The sequence below is a fragment of the Homarus americanus genome, unplaced genomic scaffold, assembly GCF_018991925.1.
Source record: "Homarus americanus isolate GMGI-L3 unplaced genomic scaffold, GMGI_Hamer_2.0 scaffold53233, whole genome shotgun sequence".
Classification (NCBI taxonomy): Eukaryota; Metazoa; Arthropoda; class Malacostraca; order Decapoda; family Nephropidae; genus Homarus; species Homarus americanus.
Window position 1 is genome coordinate 1,694,161 of NW_024751660.1, and position 23,416 is coordinate 1,717,576.

A 23,416-nucleotide genomic window follows, 5' to 3' on the forward strand; every position below is an offset into this window, starting at 1 on the left:
GGGCAGAAGCTCTCGTTCCCCTGAGGCAAAGTAAAGCCGACCTAAGGAGAGAGAAAGACAGTCGACATCTCATCCAGGCTGTAACATAACTTCTGGGCTGCTGCTTCTGTTCGGAGATCACCTCCGCGAGTCTGGCGTAAAACATCTTGCACTTGGTCCCATCCCACCAGAGGTTGTGAACACTAGAGGAGTGAAGCTGCCTTGATCAACGTTTTGAATTCTCTCCCCATATGCCCTTCTCTTGTCGTTCTCGTTCCTCCTATGTGCAGCATCGAGAGCTAGGTTACGGTGACATGCGGCCATGGGATCAAAAATCCTGATGTCGAAGAAAGCTCGCTGTCCCCGCGTCCAGAATCCTCGAGCGCTGACGTCCACGCGGGCTTCGTTAGATGTGTTTGAAGTGCTATTACTACTACTACTACTACTACTACTGTACTATTTCTACGACTACTATTATAATAAGGTTAATTGCTTTAGTCATTGCTAGAGTACCCGGAGTTTAATATAAGTGTTGCCTTGTTGTTTTTTGGCGAGAGATTTAAATACCATAATAAGGCCCCTGGGTGGGTTAAAGAGCTTATTGGTGGGTCCGTAATACTGTACTTGCAGAGGTAAGTACGGTACGATACTTTTCCCCGTAAGAATGGACGAGAGAACACAGGGTAGAGTCTTGTTTCAATTTCGACGCCATTAAGGCTCTCTCTCTCTCTCTCTCTCTCTCTCTCTCTCTCTCTCTCTCTCTCTCTCTCTCTCTCACACGTAAACAGGAGACATATATTAGTAAGCCATACATAAAATTACATACACCAATTTATTTCACCTTACGATTAGATGTGTGTGTGTGTGTGTGTGTGTGTGTGTGTGTGTGTGTGTGTGTGTGTAATCCCCAGGTGGTTTAAATCCAGGTAACATACGCACAGTGACTTACGCCCATAACACTATCATTAACTACTACGCCCATAACACTATCATTAACTACTACGCCCATAATGGTATCTCCCGGTGCCTCGTAAACTCCGGCCAATTTTTTTTAAAGGCTAAACTTTTATCTTGAGTTTGTGTATTTAACTGCCGGCAATTAGATACTTGTGTGTCTGTTTACGGCCCAAGTTCAGAGGAGCTGTGCTTAATGTTTTGTGTAGTGTGGTGGCTGGTGGTGGAGGGGGAGGGTGGTGAGGTGGTGGCAGGAGGGGGTGGTGAGGAGGGGGTGGTGGTGAGGTGGGTGAGGATGGGGGGGCGAGTGGGGGGGTGGTGGTGGTGGAAGAGAGGGTGGTGGTGGTGGAGTGAGGGAAGTGGTGGTGGGGAGGAGGTGGTGGTGGGAGGGGTGGTGGTGAGGAGGGGGTGGTTGGGAGGAGAGGGGTGGGGGTGGGAGGGAGGGGAAGTGGTGGTGGGAGGAGGGGTGGTGGGAGGGAGGGGTGGTGGGTGAGGAGGGAAGGGTGGTGAGGAGGGGGGTGGGTGGTGGGGAGGTGGTGGTGGGAGGAGGGGGTAGGGTGGTGGGAGGAGGGGTGGTGGGTAGTGAGGGGAGGGGAGGTGGTGGTGAGGAGGGAAGTGGTGGTGAGGAGGGGAGGTGGTGGTGGGATGGGGGGCGAGCGAGTGGTGGTGGTGAGGAGGGGAAGTGATGGTGGTGGTGAGGGAAGGTTAGGAGTGGGTGGTGCTTTCAACCCTCCATCCTCCATCACCCCAACTCCTCATTCCTCCAACCCTCTACTCCCTCCAATCCCCCCCCACCCACAGTTATTCAAGAGAGAGAGAGAGAGAGAGAGAGAGGTCAGCTGGTTGGGTGAAGACAGTGAGGTATGTTCTAATACTCTATTAGGAAGTGGAATAATTTATCGCAGGAACACACTTGGGAGTTATGGTTGATCTCATAATATCTCCTCCAGTTTGGGATAAAATTTGACTTACGAACTTTTAAGGATATTTTACGGCAGTTTTTATAAGTTCAAGGAGAAAATTTATTGGATATTTTTTTTAGATTATATTTGTTCTTGTACCTAAAGTTAAACTGGAAGTTATCTCGAATTACCTGAAGATTAGTCACCCCTGAGGTTATTTTTCATCTGATGATTAAACGACCTAACCTAACCCAACCCAACCTAACCCAACCCGACCCGACCAACCCAACCCAACCCGACCTGACCCAACCCAACCTGACCCAAATCTAACCTAACCTAACCTGATCTGACCTGACCCGACCTGACCCAACCCAACCCAACCCAACCTAACCCAACCCAACCCAACCCAACCCAACCCGACCTGACCCAACCTGATTCCGACCACCCGACCTGATCTGATCTGACCTATCGCAGCCCAACCTAACCCAACCCAACCCAGCCCCAACCCAGCCCAACCTAACCCAACCCAACCCAACCCCTAGGTAACGTCAAGGTGTTTAATCATCAGGTAGTGCCAGGTGGAGTGAAACACAGCAGGTAGGTAAGGAAGGAGGGAGAAGAGTGATCAGGTGTGTGTGTGTGTGTGTGTGTGTGTGTGTGTGTGTGTGTGTGTGTGTGTTTCGGTCCTCCGAGAGCCAGGTGTCACGCCACAACCTCATCGATTTTACCTGTAAATATCTGGACCAGAATTTTCAAGGATTCATACGTTAATTTTTTCCTTCTCCCGGTACTGGAAATACTACACAAACTAGTCATAATTCTTAAAGGTGTCTTATTTTTTCCCTACTAGGCCTATTGGATATATTGTATACAGGAACATACTATTTTTTTCCTCTTTACTAGAAATGGCAATGATTTTTAAAGGTGTCTGCTATTTTTTTCCTAGTATTGGATGTATTGTATAAGAACACTATATTTTTTTCCCTTTACTAGAAATAGCAATTGTTTTTAACGGTGTCTATGGTATTTTTTTCCCAGTATTGGATATATTTTATAGGAACTTGCTATTTTTCTCCATACTGGAAATAAAACAAAAATAGCAAATAATTCTTACAATTTTGTATACTATTTTTTCCCTGTATTGGATATGTTATGTATGAATGGTCAAGATTCTCAGATATTCTTACTGGATACATAAGAGGTCAATATTCTCAATGGTTCGTATGTTAGAATTTTTCCTCCTTGCTGGATGTTGTAGAGAAAAATTATTAATGTGTGAATATTTGAGAATCGGAAATCTGAATCAGGTGGGAAAAAAGGCTTAAATTGTGTTTGTTTTTTCCCATTAGCGAGGAGTCTGGCAGATTTTAAAGGCTTTATGGCTTACATGACTAGTTTTAATGGCTTAAGGCTTGTAGATCTGGTTTATAAGGCTTCTAGGATTAGTTTTAAAATGCTTGTAGGACCAATTTAAAAGGCTTAAGGCTTGTAGGACCAATTTAAAAGGCTTAAGGCTTGTAGGACCAATTTAAAAGGCTTAAGGCTTGTAGGACTAATTTAAAACGCTTAAAGGCTTAAGGCTTGTAGGACTAGCTTTAAAGGCTTGTACGGATATTACGCACTGTAGACTTAAGCCCGGCACTGCACTTGACTGCCATCATTTCCTCAACTGTAGAGTCAGGTGCACGCTTATAACTGGGTGACCCGGGCACGTACCCTCGACTTCTGGCTTGAGTGACCATAACTTATGCTGTGTCGGAGTGAAATTGTACACGCCAGCTGACTGTGAGCTAACCAACCAAAACACTCAGGCCAACTGAACTGTTTATACCCTAACGGCACCTTGAGGGATTAGGTTAGGTTATGTTAGATTGTTTACTCATCAGATTAAACTATTTTTTATTTGTGTTGATCCAAGTCCGTCAGTATGGTTGTCCTTGACGCTATGTGACCACGGTGTAAGTGTGTAGGTAGACTCCGGGGGAGGACCACCGTCATCATAACTTACACCTGTGGCCTTGTCGTGTCCAGGATTTATTAAGTCAGGTGTTTCGGCATTTATATTACTGTAAACTTTATCCCAAGGTCTTGTGTGATACAGTACAGGTGTGACAGTGTTAACAGCTGTTCTTGATACACTTATTCCATCCTGACGATGTTATAATTAAAGTGTAATTAAGAAAAGCCAAAACCACTGTTAGTGTCGGCCGATCATTGTCGGCCAGACACCTTGGCGCTCCGTCACCCACCTCGCTGCCAGGCGTACGGTGTACACTGCGCAGGGGCGATGTATACATTATATATATAGTTACCAAATTAATGTTCTCGTTTTTCATCGTATCCATTATTATCTTCACTGAAATATTCCTTGGCTCCACCTGACTGCATCTACAAAAGTTGGTGAATAAGGTGGACACTTGTCGGGCCAGGGATTGGTTGAGAAAGGACTAGAATTACGGCTTATTCCAGCTGCTGCGGCCACTGATGACGTCACGATGTAACCTGCGCAAGACAAATCGAAAATGAGACCCTGTACAGAAATACCTTGAACCTCTCTAGCCCAGGTGGTCCATCAGCTGATCGATGGCGTGGAAACACCTGTGTATGACGTCATCACCGACATACCGGGTCCATCAGCTGATCGATGGCTTGGAAACACCTGTGTATGACGTCATCACCGACATACCGGGTCCATCAGCTGATCGATGGCTTGGAAACACCTGTGTATGACGTCATCACCGACATACCGGGTCCATCAGCTGATCGATGGCGTGGAAACAGCTGTGTATGACGTCATCACCGACATACCTGGTCCATCAGCTGATCGATGGCGTGGAAACACCTGTGTATGACGTCATCACCGACATACCTGGTCCATCAGCTGATCGATGGCGTGGAAACAGCTGTGTATGACGTCATCACCGACATACCTGGTCCATCAGCTGATCGATGGCGTGGAAACAGCTGTGTATGACGTCATCACCGACATACCTGGTCCATCAACTGGTCGATAGTAACAGTCCAGTGACGTCACCACCGACGTATGTGTTGTATTAACTGATCGATGCCGTGACGTTATCATCGACACGACAAGCGAAGGGTGAAGAATAAAGTGTATTGAGTGTTACAAGAGGCACCTAACCTAAACCTAACCTGACCTGACCTGACCTGACCTGACCTGACCTGACCTGACCTAACCTGACCTGACCTGACCTGACCTAACCTAACCTGACCTAACCTAACCTAACCTAACCTGACCTAACCTAACCTGACCTAACCTAACCTAACCATACCATCAAAAATGAAAATAAAATATACAGACTACATAATACGTTACCGAGACTCGACATAACGTATTGTAACCGATAACGTAAATTATATAAGACAAAATGTGTATAATTTGGGAGTATAATAATGCATCAGTGTATGAAGTTAGATGATGATAGAGAGGTGTATGATTTATGGTAATTGTGGTCTAATGTATTAATGTATGTGTTTGTATAGTGATGATAAAATGAATTACTTATTAGTACTCAATTAAATTACGTATTAGTACTCAAATAAATTGCGTATCAGTGCTCAAATAAATTACGTATTAGTACTCAAATAAATTACTTATTAGTACTCAAATAAATTACGTATTAGTACTCAAATAAATTACGTATTAGTACTCAAATAAATTACTTATTAGTACTCAAATAAATTACGTATTAGTACTCAAATAAATTACTTATTAGTACTCAAATAAATTACGTAATAGTACTCAAATAAATTACGTATTAGTACTCAAATAAATTACGTATTAGTACTCAAATAAATTACGTATTAGTACTCAAATAAATTACTTATTAGTACTCAAATAAATTACGTATTAGTACTCAAATAACTTACGGTAGAGTACTATTAAAAGACCGCTAGAAATTAATTTATATAAGTAAAAACATAAAAGGATTAACGTTCACACGGATAGATTACGATATGTTTATTTATTAGTTTTAAATAATATTGACAAAGTAATTAGTTATGTTGTAATGAGGTTGTCAAAGTTAATATGTTAGTTTATAATAAGTTAAGCCACAATACGAGGCTAGAATGAGCTGGGTTAGTTTATAATAAGTTAAGCCACAATACGAGGTTAGAATGAGCTAGGTTAGTTTATAATAAGTTAAGCCACAATACGAGGTTAGAATGAGCTGGGTTAGTTTATAATAAGTTAAGCCACAATACGAGGTTAGAATGGGCTGGGTTAGTTTATAATAACTTAAGCCACAATACGAGGTTAGAATGAGCTGGGTTAGTTTATAATAAGTTAAGCCACAATACTAGGTTAGAATGGGCTGGGTTAGTTTATAATAAGTTAAGCCACAATACGAGGTTAGAATGAGCTGGGTTAGTTTATAATAAGTTAAGCCACAATACGAGGTTAGAATGGGCTGGGTTAGTTTATAATAAGTTAAGCCACAATACTAGGTTAGAATGAGCTGGGTTAGTTTATAATAAGTTAAGCCACAATACGAGGTTAGAATGAGCTGGGTTAGTTTATAATAAGTTAAGCCACAATACGAGGTTAGAATGGGCTGGGTTAGTTTATAATAAGTTAAGCCACAATACTAGGTTAGAATGAGCTGGGTTAGTTTATAATAAGTTAAGCCACAATACTAGGTTAGAATGAGCTGGGTTGGTTTGCCATGGATTAAGCCTACAATACGAGGTTCAAATGAGCTGGGTTAGTTTATAGCAGACAAATAATACTAGGTTTGAATGAGCTGGAGTTGGTTTGTAATAAGTTTAGCCACCAATACTGAGGTTAGAATGGGCTGGGTTAGTTTACTCTAATAAGTTAAGCCACAATACTAGGTTAGGAGAATGAGCTGTGGTTGGTTTATAATAAGTTAAGCCACAATACGAGGTTAAGAATGAGCTGGGTTGGGTTTTGCCATCAAGTTAGTACAATACTGGTTAAGGCAGGCTGGGTTAGTTTATAATAAGTTAAGCCTGACACAGGGTTCCAGGGCAGGCTGGGTTGGATTTATAATAAGTTAAGCCACAATACTGGGTTAGAATAAGGCTGGGTTAAGTTTTGCATAATAAGTTAAGCCACAATACTGGGTTAGAATGAGCTGAGTTGGTTTATAATAGATTCTAGGCACAATGCTAGGTTAGAGGCCTGGGCTGGTTTGGTTTTATAATAAGTTAAGCCACAATACGAGGTTAGAATGAGCTATGTTAGTTTATAATAAGTTAAGCCACAATACGAGGTTAGAATGAGCTAGGTTAGTTTATAATAAGTTAAGCCACAATACGAGGTTAGAATGAGCTATGTTAGTTTATAATAAGTTAAGCCACAATACGAGGTTAGAATGAGCTAGGTTAGTTTATAATAAGTTAAGCCACAATACGAGGTTAGAATGAGCTGGGTTAGTCTTAGCTTCTGTGGCTACTTCCCATTTTCTTTGATGTGTTAATTTCACAGTATAATAAGCGTTGAATTTCTTATGTTGAATTTTCAGCATTGTAATTTTAAAAGAACTGTTATAAATTTGATTTAATTTAGAGAATCATTTGTAAATATATAGATACATTTTTATTAGTGTGGAAAATAACTGCTTTTGTTGGAGTGAGGTGAGGTGAGGTGTGGAACCGTTAGTTGTGCACACGAGACGGTCAAGTTAGGTTTCTACAAGGACAAACTAGTCAGGTTTTTCACTATTTATTTATTTGTTTCATTGTTAACTGAGTCAGGGTTTATAAATTCCTGGGAAAAGTGTTTGTGTGCCTATCGAGCCCTTGACGTACAATTGGTAAGGTTATATTAGGTCAGAGTAATTCGGTTAAATATGAGATTGTTAAACTAATAAATTGGATAACTTGCAGTTAGTGAAGGGGGAGGGGGGGGGGGCAACACACTTCAAGAAACGAAATATAATGATAAAGACGGTTTTGGAAACTTGGTGTGTAGGGATGACGAAAACAAATTGCACTACAGGTGGTTTATTGGTGCTCAGGTGTTTCAGGTGCAAGTTGTTGTTATTATTATTATTATTATTATTATTATTATTATTATTATTATTATTATTATTTTTTGTTGAGTAGTGGGCTGAAAGCTTCCCATTTATATCACTTTTGGTCAAACATCTTCACCAGATATCATTTCTTAATGGTATATTTGATCGTAAGTCTGAGGTCTTGATTGTCTCTGAAACAATGAAATATATTAAAAAACTTTTATGAAATACACACACACACACACACACGAGCCATGAGATGAGAGACATGTATCTCAAACTTAATGTGTCATAAACTTAACCTGTTTCTATACTCACTAAATCATGTCATCAACTTAACCTGTTTCTATACTCACTAAATCATGTCATAAACTTAACCTGTTTCTATACTCACTAAATCATGTCATCAACTTAACCTGTTTCTATACTCACTAAATCATGTCATAAACTTAACCTGTTTCTATACTCACTAAATCATGTCATAAACTTAACCTGTTTCTATACTCACTAAATCATGTCATAAACTTAACCTGTTTCTATACTCACTAAATCATGTCATCAACTTAACCTGTTTCAATACCCACTAAATCATGTCATAAACTTAACCTGTTTCTATACTCACTAAATCATGTCATAAACTTAACCCGTTTCTATACTCACTAAATCATGTGTAACTTAACCCGTTTCTATATACATAATCATGTCATAAACTTAACCCCGTTTTCTACTTACTAAATCATATATAAAACTTACTTCCCGTTTCCTATACTCACTAAATCATGCTCATAAAAGCAAAACTTCGTTTCTATACTCACTAAATCTTAATATAAACTTAACCTGTTTCTATACTCACTAAATCATGTCATAAACTTAACCTGTTTCTATACTCACTAAATCATGTCATAAGCAACCCCGTTTCTATACTCACTAAATCATGTCATAAACTTAACTTACGTTTCTATACTCACTAAATCATGTCGCAAACCTTCCGTTTCTATACCCACTAAATCATGTATAAACACCTTGGTTTCTGTACTCACTAAATCATGTCATCAACAACATAACCTATACTCACTAAATCATGTCCATAAACTTAACCTGTTTCTACTCACTAAATCTGTAATGTAACCTTTTCTTTCTATACTCACTAAATCATGTCATAAACTTAACCTGTTTTCTATATACTAAATCATATGTCATAGCTTTCCAACTGTTTCCTATATATAAATCATGTCATAGCTTAACCCGTTTCTATACTCACTAAATCATGTCATAAACTTAACCTGTTTCTATACTCACTAAATCATGTCATCAACTTAACCTGTTTCTATACTCACTAAATCATGTCATCAACTTAACCTGTTTCTATACCCACTAAATCATGTCATAAACTTAACCCGTTTCTATACTCACTAAATCATGTCATTTAATTAGGCAATATAGGCATAAGTAAATTCCCCTTAAAATTCTATTAGGACAAAAGTTTCTAAACCATCGTCCTCAAAATGCTAAGCCATCGACGTCAAAGGTTTAAGCCATCGACGTCAAAGTGTTAAGCCATCGACGTCAAAGTGTTAAGCCATCGACGTCAAAGTGTTAAGCCATCGTCCTCAAAGGGTTAAGTCATCGTCGTCAAAGGTTTAAGCCACCCTCATCAAAAGGTTAAGCCATCGTCCTCAAATGGTTAAGCCATCGTCGTCAAAGGGTTAAGCCATCGTCGTCAAAGGGTTAAGCCTTCAACGTCAAAGTGTTAAGCCATCGTCGTCAATGTGTTAAGCCATCGTCGTCAAAGGGTTAAGTCATCGACATCCAAAAGGGTTAAGCCATCGACGTCAAGGTTAAACCATCGAGCATCAAAATTAGCCATCGACGTCAAGGTTAAGCCATCGACGTCAAAGTGTTAAATAATCGACGTCAAAGTGTTAAGCCATGAAGCGTAAAGTGTTCAACCATCGTCGTCAAAGTATTGAAAGCCATCGTCGTCAAAGTGTTAAGTCATCGACGTCCAAAGTGTTTAAGCCATCGTCGTCAAGGGTTAAACATCGACGTCAGTTCAGCCATCGACGTCAAGGGATTCAAACCATCGACGATCAAAGGGTTAAGCCATCGACGTCAAAGGGTTAAGCCATCGACGTCGAGGTTAAGCCATCGACGTCAAGGGTTAAGCCATCGACGTCAAAAGTTCAACCATCGACGTCCAAAGGGTTAAGCCATCGAAGCGTAAAGGTTAAGCCATCGACGTCAAAGTGGTAGCCATCGACGTCAAAGTGTTTAAGCCATCGTCGTCAAAGTGTTAAGCCATCGTCGTCAAAGTGTTAAGTCATCGTCGTCAAAGGTTTAAGCCACCCTCATCCAAAGGTTAAGTCATCGTCCTCAAATGGTTAAGCCATCGTCGTCAAATGGTTAAGTCATCGTCGTCAAAGGTTTAAGCCACCCTCATCAAAAGGTTAAGCCATCCTCATCAAAGGGTTAAGCCATCGACGTCAAAGTGTTAAGCCATCGTCCTCAAATGGTTTAGCCATCGTCGTCAAAGGGTTAAGTCATCGTCGTCAAAGGTTTAAGCCATCCTCATCAAAGGGTTAAGCCATCCTCATCAAAGGGTTAAGCCATCCTCATCAAAGGGTTAAGTCATCATCGTCAAAGGGTTAAGTCATCCTCATCAAAGGGCTAAGCCATCGTGCTCAAAAGGTTAAACCATCGTCCTCATCAAAGGGTTAGGCCATCGTCTTCAAAGTGTTAAGCCATCCTCGTCAAAGGGCTAATCCGTCGCCATCAAAGGGTTAAGCCATCGACGTCAAAGTGTTAAGCCATCGACGTCAAAGTGTTAAGCCATCGACGTCAAAGTGTTAAGCCATCGTCGTCAAAGTGTTAAGCCATCGTCGTCAAAGTGTTAAGTCATCGTCGTCAAAGGTTTAAGCCACCCTCATCAAAAGGTTAAGCCATCGACGTCAAAGTGTTAAGCCATCGTCCTCAAATGGTTAAGCCATCGTCGTCAAAGGGTTAAGTCATCGTCGTCAAAGGTTTAAGCCATCCTCATCAAAGGGTTAAGCCATCCTCATCAAAGGGTTAAGCCATCCTCATCAAAGGGTTAAGTCATCCTCATCAAAGGGCTAAGCCATCGTGCTCAAAAGGTTAAACCATCGTCCTCATCAAAGGGTTAGGCCATCGTCTTCAAAGTGTTAAGCCATCCTCGTCAAAGGGCTAATCCGTCGCCATCAAAGGGTTAAGCCATCCTCGTCAAGGGGTTAAATCATCGTCTTCAAAGGGCTAAGCCATCGTCCTCAAAGGGTTAAGCCATCCTCGTCAAGGGGTTAAACCATCGTCTTCAAAGGGCTAAGCCATCGTCCTCAAACTGATAAACCATCGTCCTTTAAGGATTAAATCATCAACCTCAGTGTTAAACTGCCGTAGTTAAAAGGGCTAAGCCATCGTCCTCAAAGGGTTAAGCCATCCTCGTCAAGGGGTTAAACCATCGTCTTCAAAGGGCTAAGCCATCGTCCTCAAACTGATAAACCATCGTCCTTTAAGGATTAAATCATCAACCTCAGTGTTAAACTGCCGTAGTTAAAAGGGCTAAGCCATCGTCCTCAAAGGGTTAAGCCATCCTCGTCAAGGGGTTAAAGCCATCGTCCTCAAACTGATAAACCATCGTCCTTTAAGGATTAAATCATCAACCTCAGTGTTAAACTGCCGTAGTTAAAAGGGCTAAGCCATCGTCCTCAAAGGGTTAAGCCGTCAAGGGGTTAAATCATCGTCTTCAAAGGGCTAAGCCATCGTCCTCAAAGGGTTTAGTAGTAAGAATGACGTCATAATACAGTAGTTGTGGTAAGGTGTGTGTATTTAGTAATGTATTTCGTAGTATGTGGTAGTGGTGACTGTGGTTGTTGTGGTGTTGATAGTGTGTGTGTGTGTGTGGTAGTCATTAATGTCCTAGTAATAAGTAGATTTAAGTGTAAGTGTGGTTATTTTGTAGTGGTGTTGTGGAGTATAGGCATGACAGTGATGTTTTGTGAGGGTATTGGTGTGGTTAGTGTGTGGTAGAGTTGGTGGTGGTCGACCAGGAATATTAGTTGTGGAGTGTTGTGTGGTGGGGGTGAGAATGTGTGTATGTATATGTGTGGTATAGCGTTGTGTGGTAGTGTTGTAGATGATGATGTGGTACTGGTATTGTGTATGTGTGTTTGTGTGTGGTGTGACGTTGTGTGGTAGTGTTGTAGATGATTGTGTGGTACTGGTATTGTGTGTGTTTGTGTGTGGTGTGACGTTGTGTGGTAGTGTTGTAGATGATTATGTGTGGTACTGGTATTGTGTGTGTTTGTTTGTGTGTGGTGTGACGTTGTGTGGTAGTGTTGTAGATGATTATGTGTGGTACTGGTATTGTGTGTGTGTGGTAGTATGATGGTGGTGCCTGGCGGTGTACTAACATGGCGTGGTGTTGCAGATTGGTGAGGAGGTGCGTCATGGGGGAGCCGCTGGAGGCCGTGGAGGGGTCGGACTCGGAGATCAGCCGTCTGTTCCCCAAGTGCCGGCCTCGCTCCGCCACCAACACACCCACCACCACGCCCACTGACGCCCGCCGCTCCGACCTCAACCTCAACTGTGTCCTCGACTCTGACGACAACGATAACTACGAACCCCTGCACACTACTGGTGATCTGCCCAGGCTCTACGACAACTCTAAGTTAAGTCGTGACAGCGGCAGTAGCGGGCGTATGTCCGTGGACAGTGGGTCGGGCTCCCGTTCAGGCTCCACGCCGGGCTCCAGGTCAGACTCACACTCAGAGTCCAAGATGGAGCGCAGTGCTGAGGATGTAGACATGGACATGGACGTGTCAGTTGTTAGTGCTTATGACGACTATGAGGACAGGTACATGAGGTCGTCAGTGTTAGACTCGTCATACGAGGAGGCACCACAGCCTCCCCCCACCACCACCACCACCACCACCCGGCACCAACCGCAGCGCCGGGAACACTTCCGTCTCAGAGACTCACGCATCGAGATCGCCGGCGGCCGGGAGGTGTTTAGTCATAGCAGGTCACGGCCTGCACGCCGTAGACATGATGAGTCGCAGCGGCGGAGAGGGCAGCAGCCACAGCACCAGCAGTACCAGCAGGAGCGGCAGCAGCAGGAGCAGAACTGGCCGGAATCTCCTGGGGACAGTGAAGAGCGGAATCATGGCTGCTCAGTCCGAGAGTCCCCGCTTGTGTACGAGACGCGGCTCACGGGGTCGTCCGAAGTGGTATTTGATGACATCGGGGAGTGGGTGGCCCGTGGCCTGACTGTGCGGGCACTCGATGACCGACCGGGCACCCCTTCCTCACCCACGGCTGAGCTCCCAGTGGACCCCGCCGAGCACGGTGACCACGGCTACCTGGCCGCTTATGAACGATCAACTTCGCCTTCTGATTCTGACTCCACTCAAGAATCTACCACACACAAGGTCACCAAGATTGGTAATGTGCCCATCGCTGAGTATGAAGGATCCCCCCGGCGGTACGGTCCTCGGCCCTCCCCCAGGACCCATAGCCCCCGGGGGGGACACCATGCACCGCCCCCACGACCCCCGCGACCTGGCTTCCCGCGCCGGGTCCTGGCAGAGGAGGAGGCTGCCAGGGAATCCTCGTGTGAACCCCTAACGGCAACCTCTAGTGAGGCCAATGCTCCCCAGGGGGATGAGAGAGATGTTACACCCCAGGAGGACCCCAGCAGTGACCTACCTGGGCCTGACTCATGTTCGGAGGCGGACAGTGTGTCGCCGGCGCCGCCAGTCATAGCCATATCCACCCTGACGTCCTCCTACTCAGAGAATCTCACCACACAGCCCAACCCCACCACCTTAGATACTGACATGTATGATTATTCCTATGAAATGTCGGAGACTAGAAAAGTTTTAGAAGAGTTCTTCAAAGAACAAGGTGGGCGTGGGGACGATTTTCTCGACTTGGAGTACCACCTAAAGCGACAACAAGGTAACAGTTATGTGGGCCTGCGTCTGGCTGCTGAGTATGGTGAAGATCAGTCACTGGCAGAGGGTGGTGATCAGCAGCAGCAGCCGCCACTGCCGCCGCCGCCCAGCTCAGACCTCCTTAATGATGATCCAGATCACCTTAACAATAGCTTGGAGCATCATACATCTGGTTCAGAGCTTCATAACAACTCCCCTGAAGTCCAAAACAACCCTGGGGAACTTCATAACAATGACTCGGAGCATCACAACGCCAATCCGGAACTTCACAACGAGGACGTAGAGCAGCAGAGTAATGGTCCAGACCAGCAGCCGAGACCACTAGATCAGCGCACTGGTCCATCAGCAGACGTGAGCGCCGAGAATGACCAGGAACTCGGCACTCCCACACATGAGGTAAGCTCAGCATCCCCTCGTCTCCTCAACCACCACCTCGACCTGTCTTATGAAGCACAGCAGGACACAGCACAAGAACAGCACCCAGCACCAGATAGCATCAGTAACAGCAGTAACAACAGCATTCACAGCAGTAACAGCATGCACAGTGATGCAGGTGGCCAGGAGATCCTCGGAGACAACCTCCCGGAGTCTCCCCAGGACCCCTTCCCAGAGAGCAGTGCACTCTATGACAGGCTGAATGAGGTAGTGGTCGCTGCATTGCGTGATTGTCACCTTGACGACAGGTCTGGCGACGAGAACCCGGGTCCTGGGTCCTGTACTGAAGACCTGTCCGGTCATGAGGACCCGGGACTCCTAGACCTGTCCACAGAGGGGGACCATGACACAGCTTCCACCAACCCTCAGACTGAAGAATTGGCCGAGACCGAGGTGGGACTGCAGGTAAAGACTCCTCCCCATCTCTCCCTAGCCACCCTATATTGCCCCTAGTTTAACCCAGTCTCCCTAGTGCCCCTCACCTCCTCCCCTTCTCTGTCTCGTAGGTCATACCCTCATAACTTTCCCTCTCAGGTCATCCCTTGATAGGGTCATCCCTCTCCAACCATTGTGACACCCCTCTCCCCTTCTAGGTCATGCGCGTCTCCCACTTAGGTCATACCTTTTCACTGTAAGGTCATATTCCTCCCCACATAGATCATACTCATTTCCCTCTTAGATCATACCCCTCTCCCTCTTTGGTCATACCCCTCTTCCTCTTGCTTAATGTCACCATTATTTTCCCTTCCCAGGAGGTACCATATCTCATTCTCACATCCATGAGAGTTTCCATTATCCTGTTAGTCTCATCAAGTTACCTTTACATCAACAACAAAAATAAGCTTCCAATGATTCATCACCTCGATACACAATCATCTGTAAAATTTCCTATGACACTGTCAGATTTACCATCTCATTTACCATCAGCAGAAGAATATTCACCATAAATTATTATCACATATTTACCTTACCATTAGCCAGCCAATACATTATCCATTCACCTCTTCCTCTACCCACACACTAAGTCTTTCGTCCCATTAGACAGAAGTGCATGAGTATGTCTTAGGCAGGCAAGTTAACTAAAGCCTTCCTGCATGAACCTTTTAGCTTGCTGCTGCTGCTGATGATGATGATGCTGCTGATGGTTTTAGCTTTGGGTTCTTAGATTTAGAAGAGAGAGAGAGAGAGAGAGAGAGATGAATGGGCACACAGGCAGATGGATGATGGTTGGAACTAAGACGAGTTTATGAAATTCCAGGAACTTATAAAACATTTGTAGCCGACAGAATCTTTTTTAGGGTGATGTAGAGGTAAAATATAATAATGAGGAACAATGTAGTGAGACTTAAAGATAACAAAGGGAGTAAATGAACCTGAATGTGTGTACTGTATTTTGTATCCTTGTATAACTTGCATCTCTGTATCTATTAGGTGATGCACATGTTTTAGTAACTTTCTCTGTGATATGTGTTTAGTTTTATTTATACAGAGCATTATATAGTAGAAGGAAAATACTGTACATAAATAAGTGGGGAAGATGTAGACCCTTTGAGTGAGTGTGTCTGTGGGAGGATTCAGAAGTTTAGTTAAGTTTGTTGATGTACAACTTTACTGTCAGAGATATTGGAAGATTCTCCATATTTATTATAAGACAGATTTAATAACAATGCAGTTTTATTTATTGATGACTGTTGGTCTGTGAGTTATCTTGATCCCTCAATATACTTGTAAAACTATGCAGATTTATAGTCTAAGCACGTCTCACTTGACTCTTGTACTGTCACCAAATCTTAGGATTGAAAACAGTGGGTGCAGGTCCCTTGACTTGTGTAAATGGAGCTAATTCAGAGCAAAGTTCCACAATTAAGTAATAAATTAAAAATACCATGCATCTTTAGTTTAACCTAGTCGTCCTTATGATAAATCTGAGAGGCCCAGGTTATCAGTTAAGGCTGAGAATCTTTGCCACTACACAATTACATTGTAGTGTACTACACAGGCATCATGCTGAAACACAGCATTCCAGGATCAACCACCTCACTTATAATACAGTTGTACTGTAGGTCTTTGTATTGTGTTTAATTATCTTCATTTTGGTAGTGCAGGTTACACTCTTTATTGACATAGCCAGAGTGTAAACTGGTGTGTTGGTTAGCCAGGCCATCTCAACCCTGTAATATGCCTTCAGACCAGGAAGTGAATATTTAGGCAGCACTCATTACAAGACTCCAGGATAACTCCTGTTGTGAATGTCAATTGGGGAAACATAAGGTCTCCCGCCTTGTGGTAATTTGATCTACATAGGATGTTCTCTTTTGAGAGTTTACTGCATCCTCTTTTCATCAGTAGGTCATTGAGGAAGCCTTCAAGGGATCTGGCATAGATGTTGCACTCTACTGATGAGGCATATCACAGAGGTGTTGACATCCCTCTCATATGTTTACCCATTTCTTTCAAGATTCTAGCTCATTAGTTACTTCACGGCAGAGAAAGTCTCTAGCGTGACTACTGCTCTCCTCTCTATTGAGATTTGTTGATTAGGCTTTTACTAAGGCAAGCTTTTTGAAGCTTATGTTAACTCTCTTTGGTGGACTCAGGTTTCAGCTGGAGGGGTTAATGCCAACTGGCCATGGGTTTTTTTCAAGGCTAGAGTGGCAGTTCACCTTCCCAGTGGTTTTCCTTTGGCCAGAGGCGAAGAGGATAAAATACCATACATGAACCTGGTGCCTGTGACCCTGTTTGATCATGGGCAGTTCAGTTAGAGAAATGGCCTCAGAACTCTTATGCCCAGAGTTTAAAAAATAATTGAGTTACGAAGGACACCGCACTACAGTGCTTAACAGAGAGGTGTGGTAGTAAAATGAACTAACTCCAAATTATAAATTTTACCAGAGGTCAAATATTTAGTTTCTTCATCTCAATTGGTTCTTCATTCCTTTCATAGGAACCAGAGAGGAAAAGGACCTCCTGGTAGATTAATTATTCTTGAAGCTACCATAGAGGAAGAGATGATCCTTCCCGGGTTGGGGATTATTCGGTGATCTTTGGTTATGTCTCCAGTAGTTCTTAGGTTGAGAAACCTGACTGCTCTAGGTTAATGTGTGATGCACTATCTGTCTTCAGTTTGGTAAATGGGGGAGGGGGCAGTTGTACCTTTATAGGCTCAGTGAAGGCATTTACCAGGTACCCCTTGTGAAACTGTAGTGGGAAATGAAAAAGTGAGTGGTCGAGAGAGGTCTTAGGACCTTGGGTTTTCAACCTTTAAACTTGGTGACAGTATAATTGTTTCTGTTTTGTGTTCGACAATAATACGGGATTTCAGGATCAAAATTTCATTTTGAAAGATATTTATAGACCCTTTGTTACTGACTTGTCAGACTACTGACCATCAGTGAAGCAGTCCCTGATTGTATTAGTAATTTCCTCTTGGTTGTCCTCATTAGTTGACCCAGCAGGTGCCTTACCCTATAGGTTATGACCCCCTGTAGTCCCAGAGGTCAGCCTGTTATGGTTGCTCGTTAGGAAAGACTTACCATCAATGACAACGGCTACCCTTTGGTATAGCAGGGGACAGTGAAGTGCTGTACTCGATGATCTGCAGATGTGAACTGTAAATGCTTCTCTTGAAAGGTCATGACACAAAGTAATTTTACATTTTCTGTCACAGCATATCATAAGAGTTACTAAATTAATAACTACCATAACAATTGATTAGTTTAAAATTTTTGCAAAGGAATGTGGATATTTATATACACCATTGTGATGCCTCACTATTTTTGAACTGGTTTGCTTAGATCCTTAGAATCTGAGAAATCTAAATATTCAAAATACTGTATGGTAATGTTATATAAAAAATGATTATTTTAATATTGTTTAGTACCTGTTTTGGTACAGTATTTACAAAAAAATGGTGTTTTTAATGTTAATGTACAATATTAATTTCAGCGAAAAAAGTTTTTAATTTCAAATACTGCATCAGAAGAACTGAATAAATTTTTGAGTAACTATGTTCAAGGACCAATATTACAGGATTTTTGTGAAGTTCTGCTGTGACACAATATGTTGAAAGTGCTGTTATGTGTGAGCTGTGTTTAATGTCTTTGTTATCTAAGTACTGCTTTGTTATGTGCTGTGTATGAGTTTGTCCTATTTCATTATCTTGTTATTAGCAGTCTCTTACATGCTGTGTACGTATGTTTCAGTCTGTTTCAATATGTTCGGTATTGTGTATGAATTAATACATAATGTGTGTTTGCTCTTTGCTTGTGTAGGAACTGTCAGTAGAATCTACTACACTATCTGTATTGCCTTGTGTTATAATCATTGCTCTAGTATGTGGTGGTTATATTAGTACTGTACACTAGTCCATGTTTTGCCTTTTCATACCAATGTTAATTTTGTTTGTCTCATCTCCCAGTACAGTATATATGGAAGTTTTGGGTTCCCTGAATTGAAGGTCTGATGGGTGTATACTGTATCTGCTTTATTTATCGTGATTTTTTATATCTGTACAGTAATCTTTTTTTCTTTTTTTTTCAATTTACAACATGAAACTTTTACATTAATAGTTTTTGAGTCATACTACTTTAATTAGTTTGTATTTGTACAGTGTTTATGTTTTGTGAGCTTATTCAGGGAACTTCATAGTACTTCTGGCCCAACTGTAGCTTCTGCCGTGTCCTCTACCTGTGCATTAGTGAATATATTGTTTTATTCTTTCCTTTTGCTTTGTTTTAATCTGCTCATCTTTGTTTTCACTTTCTCTCAAGTCTTTTCTCATAATAATGTCAGAACAGATGAAATTGAGAGAAAATTACAGACTCTTTTTCTATTCGTTGTCATACATTCAGTCTGGCTGCTGTAGTAGATGTACAATACAGTACAGCCTTCAACAGGTAAGCCAGGGGTATTGAGGCTTCACCCATTATATCCCTGGGTGACTCATCATTGACTGGAAACACTGCACTCAGATTCAAGCATGAATCCTTACTGACTCAAGTCACCCGATGGCACCTTACATTCATTTATAAACTACATTTTCTTGATTAGGAAAAACTAGTTGAATTTCTAATGAAGTTCAAAGTTTTCCCTCTTAACATACATAAAAGATATCAAATATGTTCCACAAATTCTGTTGAAATAATCAATTGAGGTACCATATATATTTCAATCAGTAACTCACTTGATGATAAAGGCAGTGTGTTAAATACCCCTTGTTTAGCTGTGTGGTCTAGTGTCATGCAATATATTTTCCCATTTCGATACTGTATACTATTTTATTTGCATGTTCGTGTATTTAATGGTGTACCCTGCGTGTTTGTCTTGTATATGTGTTATGTCTCTTTTTATACTACTATGTGTCCCAATCTCTCTTTTCTTTGTAATGGATTATTATTTATGTATCACAGTTTATTTTGTAAGGCTAATTAAGTTTCACAGTCTGTTTTATTGCCTAAGTATGAGTCTCGGTCAGTTTTGTTGCGTAAGTTTGTATCTCAGTCAGTTTTGTTGCAGAAATATATGTCTCAGTCTTGTTGCATAAGTATGTGTCTCAATCAGTCCTGTTGCTCAGTTGTGTGTCCCAATCAGTTTTGTGTTACTAATGTATGTGTCTATAGTCCGTTCACTTTAACTTTGTAAGAGAGGTCTAGGGTCAGTTTGTAGCAAGGCAGATGATTGGTTGGTGGATGGACATGCCAAGAGTCACTAAAGTTTTTTGGTATTTAATACATTGTAGTACTGTAATACTGTATTATGATATTTTAAAGGATGAGAACTTTTAGTTGTTGAGCTCTGTTAATTTCCACACTTTGAGAAGTAAAAATAAGTTTGTGTAAAGCACTGGTAATAAAAATACCAAAATGGAACATCAATGTGATGATGAGCTGGTTTAGTGACAAACTCCTCCTCACCCCGTGATGTCATCAGCATTGTGGAGCTTGTCACTGAAATTTTGTAATCTTTTTCTTGTTGTCTTTATGATATTTTTTGTTGCCAAAGCATTTCCCAAGCTAACTTTTACTTCCCCAAGTGCAAAAATTACCAGAGATCAACCCACAAAAGTTAGTATCCTTTAAAGTATCATAATATAAATACTATATGACAGATTAAATGCTGAAGAACTGTTTTGACTTTACACGTGTCCGTTCACCAACCAGTCGGCTGCTTTGTTACAAACTGACCATAGGACCCAGTTGTAAAATTCAAGTGAACAGACTGTAGTCTGTGTAAAGCATTGTGTATGTATCCTAGACTTTTGTTTTGCAGTATATGTGTCCCAGACTTTTGTTGTGCAGTGTATGTGTCCCAGATTTTTGTTGTGCAGTGTATGTGTCCCAGATTTTTGTTGTGACGTGTATGTGTCCCAGACTTTTGTTGTGGAGTGTATGTGTCCCATACTTTTGTTTTGCAGTGTACGTGTCCCAGATTTTTGTTGTGACGTGTATGTGTCCCAGACGTTTGTTGTGGAGTGTATGTGTCCCATACTTTTGTTGTGCAGTGTATGTGTCCCAGATTTTTGTTGTGCTGTGTATGTGTCCCAGACTTATTATTGTGCTGTGTATGTGTCCCAGACTTTACTGTTGTGCTGTGCATGTGTCCCAGACTTACTGTTGTGCTGTGTATGTGTCCCAGACTTACTGTTGTGCTGTGTGCTGTGTATGTGTCCCAGACTTATTGTTGTGCAGTGTATGTGTCCCAGACTTGTTGTGCTGTGTATGTGTCCCAGACTTATTGTTGTGCTGTGCATGTGTCCCCAATGTTTTACAGTGTATGTGTCCCAGACTTTTGTTGTGTGTGTGTATGTGTCCCAGACTTTGTTGTGCTGTGTATGTGTCCCAGACTTTTGTTGTGCTGTGTATGTGTCCCCAGACTTTTTGTTGTGCTGTGTATGTGTCCCAGACTTTTGTTGTGCTGTGTATGTGTCCCAGACTTACTGTTGTGCTGTGTATGTGTCCCAGACTTACTGTTGTGCCGTGATGTGTCCCAGACTTAGTTGTGCTGTGTATGTGTCCCAGACTTACTGTTGTGCCGTGTATGCAGACTTTGTTGTGCTGTGTATACCCAGACTTACTGTTTGGCTGTGTATGTGTCCCAGACTTTGTTGTGCTGTGTATGTGTCCCAGATGTGTGTATGTGTCCCAGACTTTGTTGTGCTGTGCATGTGTCCCAGACTTGTTGTTGTGCTGTGTATGTGTCCCAGACTTTGTTGTGCAGTGTATGTGTCCCAGACTTTTGTTGTGCTGTGTTGTACAGTGTATGTGTCCCAGACTGTTGTGCAGACTTTGAGATTTTTGTCGTGTAGTACAGTGTATGTGTCCCAGACTTTTGTTGTTGTACAGTGTATGTGTCCCAGAATTGTTGTGTGTATGTGTCCCAGACTTTTGTTGTGTTGTACAGTGTATGTGTCCCAGACTTTGTTGTGTGCAGTGTATGTGTCCCAGACCAGTGTAGACTTTTGTTGTGCAGTTGTACAGTGTATGTGATGTGTCCCAGACTTGTTGTTGTGCAGTTGTACAGTGTTGTGCAGTTGTACAGTGTATGTGTCCCAGACTTTTGTTGTGCAGTTGTACAGTGTATGTGTCCCAGACTTTGTTGTGCTGTGTATGTGTTCCAGACTTTTGTTGTGCTGTGTATGTGTCCCAGACATTTGTTGTGCTGCATATGTGTCCCAGACTTACTGTTGTGTTAAGTCCATGTGTCCCAGACTTACTGTTGTGCCGTGTATGTGTCCCAGACTTACTGTTGTGCTGTGTATGTGTCCCAGTGTTCTTGTGTCTCACTGTTGTAAGGTGTAGATAGTATAATGTTTTCTGTCTTGCTCTGTTTTTAGTGTTACGTATGTTTCAATTTTATCTTTCTCCTTGTGTTGTATTTTTTGTGTTGTGACTGGTTTTTTTACTTTTTGTATGTATTGTGGTTTATATGTGTATGTTTTAATGTTTTATCTTCCTCCTATGTGGTTCATATTGGGGTTTTTTTCGGTTTTATTATTGTGTGTGTTTTAATGTCTTATCAACGTGGATGTGGCTGCTGTTTTTTTGTTCTGTGTTCATTATTATCCAAAGCTTAACTCGTCCATCCATTCTTGACTGTGGACATTGTGATGATTCATATATATACTGTACCGGTCTTGGCTATTACATGGTGTACGGTAGTATTTGCATTCTTGTATTTTTGTTGATGCCAATATTTCACATCATCCTGTTCTGTACTTCATGTGGGTTGTATTTACCCTCACTGTGCTTCTTGATACCTGTACTTACCGTCACTGTGGTGCATGTTAACTGTACTTACCGTCACTGTGGTGCATGTTAACTGTACTTACTGTACACTCTCTCTGTGCTGCATGTTAACTGTATTTACCCTCCTGCTGCATGTTAACTGCATAACTGTCTTGATAACTGTACTACCCTCACTGTGCTGCATGTTAACTGTACTTACCCTCACTGTGCTGCATGTTAACTGTATTTACCCTCTCTGTGCTGCATGTTAACTGTACTTACCCTCACTGTGCTGGATGATACCTGTACTTTCCTTCACTGTGTGTTGTATGTTAACTGTACTTACCCTCACTGTGCTTCTTGATAACTGTACTACCCTCACTGTGGTGCATGTTAACTGTACTTGTACTTACCCTCATTGTGCTTCTTGATAACTGTACTACCCTCACTGTGGTGCATGTTAACTGTACTTGCCCTTAGTATGCTTCGTGATTCTTATATTAATATGTTACTATATCTTTTTAATGTAATTTCATTGCCTCAGGGCACTAATGTTGAAACTCCATCTTATCTGTTAATGCCTAACAAATTAGTCTTTGTCATAATGCGTAGAAATACCTGTACTGTACTGTATTCGTTATCTGATTTGTAGACACTTCAGGTGTACCCCAGCTAGCACCCAGATGTGGCATACTCAGAAATAACATTACTGCAGTTAATTTTGTGGAGATAGTTTAATTCATGGAGTATTGCACACACTTGTTTTTATCCCAAACTGTAGAGTTACAACACCTTGGTGCTGAGACAATGACTTGTTATTTTGAATGTTCTTCTTGTCATGTGTATGTATGTTATTAATTATTGTTTCTGCTAATGTCTACAACTTTTGTCATATTTAGCTCTAGTATCTCCAGCATTTTTATTGTAGTCACTATGTATGTTTTAATAATCTT

General features: G+C 41.9%; 1 protein-coding gene across 1 annotated transcript in view; it reads left to right on the forward strand.

Moving 5' to 3' along the window:
- LOC121854749 overlaps nt 1-23,416 on the forward strand; it is a gene marked incomplete at its 3' end in the record, with an annotated part of 94,971 nt that overhangs the window by 46,721 nt on the left and 24,834 nt on the right. Inside the window, 1 exon segment of the mRNA XM_042349488.1 lies at nt 12,282-14,646. Within this exon segment, the coding sequence (XP_042205422.1) occupies nt 12,301-14,646 (2,346 nt within the window).